At 39.9% G+C, this 2,036-nt stretch overlaps 1 protein-coding gene across 1 annotated transcript; it reads left to right on the plus strand.

Annotated features, from left to right (window-relative positions):
• Positions 1–6: 6 nt before the first annotated feature.
• LOC116380602 (protocadherin alpha-6-like) lies at positions 7–2,032 on the plus strand (the record flags this gene model as incomplete). The annotated part of the gene is made up of 1 exon (XM_031842503.1): positions 7–2,032. A coding segment is annotated over exon 1 (1,056 nt), but the record flags the coding sequence as incomplete, so codon positions are not given.
• Between the last annotated feature and the right edge of the window lie 4 nt (positions 2,033–2,036).

The following is a 2,036-nucleotide window of genomic DNA, read 5'->3' on the forward strand; positions in this document are numbered from 1 at the left end:
AGAATGAGTGTAGGATCTACTATAGTCCCGGGAAGCCACGCGAACACGCTGGTGCTCCCTGACAGGAGACAGACATCTGGAGAGGTAAGATCTTAAAAGCATTACCCACAAATACAGCTTTTTGCTTATTGGTGACAACTGTCCATGGTGCTGAAACGCTTTTCTCGAGTAAAGGAGACTTACTAAGACATCTATAAATCATTTATCTCCTTCGCAACACTTGGTCAATTTATTTTTTGACAGTTGCGTCTCTAAAGAGTCCTTGGAATTCTATCAAGTAACGGATTGAGAGGCATAGAGTTGGGGGTGTTTCTGTTGAGCTCTGTGTTCAGTTTGTATGGGCCTCATTGTTTAAATACTGAGCAACACATGACTGAATTAATGAAAGGTAGACTACATTTGATTGGACAGCTTCCCATGTTTGCTGAAATATCTTGACTATTTTTTTCAAACATAATGATGTAGCAACACGATCATATTTGGGGCGACTGTGGCTTAGTGATAGCGCAGGCTGTGCTTCAATCAAAAGATCCCCGGCTCCGCTAGTCCATGTCAAAGTGTTGGGCAAGACACTTAACCCCAAATCGCTCGGTGGCTGTGCCTGTGGTGTGTGAACACGAGTGAATGTTAGATAAAAATAAATCTTACTTAAAAACAAGCGATGTGTTAACTTTCAATAAAGTTTCTAACTTTGAATTGGACAAAGCTATAGTATATCCTTGCTTATATCTATAGTATATTTCGTTCCTTTAATGACCTCCGGGTGTCACTGCAACGTTGGTAAACTATTGAAGACGTTGTACCTCCCCTGAAAAATCTTTTGTCTGGCATTTACAGCAGGGTACATATTTGAATGAAGCACAGCCGATGGATTCGCGTTGTGCATTTTTTTATTATTTGATGGAAAACGGGTTGGATATAAAGCTTTTTTGTGGCAGTAAAATCCTTTATCGTGTTTTTTTGAAGTTGTAGTATAATGATGGGGGCCGAAAGAAAAGGTCGAAAAAGGGAGTATGTGTTTGTGTTTCAAGTGGCTGTGTTGCTTTTTATCGGAAAGCAGGCTTTTGCTCAGATAAGATACGCTGTTCCAGAGGAGGCGAAAGAAGGAACTGCTGTTGGATATGTTGCGAAGGATCTTGGCATTGAAATTACGTCGTTATCTGACCGACGGTTCCGTGTTGTTTCTGGATCAAAGGAGACATTTTTTGAGGTAAATCAGAACAATGGGGCTCTGTATGTCCATAAGAAGATCGACAGAGAGGAGCTCTGCCACGGTGGTGGTGCATGTATAATGGAGCTAAAAATCCTCGTCGAAAACCCCTTGGAAATGCACTATGTAGTTGTAGAAATTACAGATGTCAATGATCACTTTCCTAGTTTCCCTGAAAATGAACAGAAGTTTGAAATAGGTGAACAAACATTGCCAGGAAAGCGATTCCAACTGCACACTGCTCGTGATCCCGATGCTGGGAGTAATTCTATTCGCACATACACTTTGACTATAAACGAATATTTTGAAGTCGACATCCGTCAAAGCGATGAGGACAAAATTCCATTTTTAGTGCTGAAGAAATCGTTAGATAGAGAACAAAAGAAGAAACACGCGCTACTGGTTACAGCAGTTGATGGAGGTAAACCTCCAAAATCCGGGACACTAAATGTTTCTATCATTGTTCTTGACAGTAATGATAATCGTCCGATGTTTAGTCAGGAGATTTACCAAATTACATTACACGAAAATGTCCCAGTCGGTACTTCAATATTTCGAATTAATGCAACGGATTCCGATGAAGGCACCAACAGCGAAATTGAATACAGCCTTGGAAAAACTCTGAAGAAAAAAGTATATGACATTTTTGAATTAGATAAATTAACTGGAGAATTTAGAGTTAAAGAAGTAGTGGACTATGAAGAAAACGACGTTTACAAACTTGATGTTGAGGCATCCGATAAAGGAATGCCTCCACTGACAGGTGAGTGTAGAGTAATTATAAAGATTAAAGACGTCAATGATAATCCACCAGAAATAGAAGTCA

Source organism: Anarrhichthys ocellatus, unplaced genomic scaffold, assembly GCF_004355925.1.
Source record: "Anarrhichthys ocellatus isolate YVR2014 unplaced genomic scaffold, GSC_Weel_1.0 scaffold7889, whole genome shotgun sequence".
Classification (NCBI taxonomy): Eukaryota; Metazoa; Chordata; class Actinopteri; order Perciformes; family Anarhichadidae; genus Anarrhichthys; species Anarrhichthys ocellatus.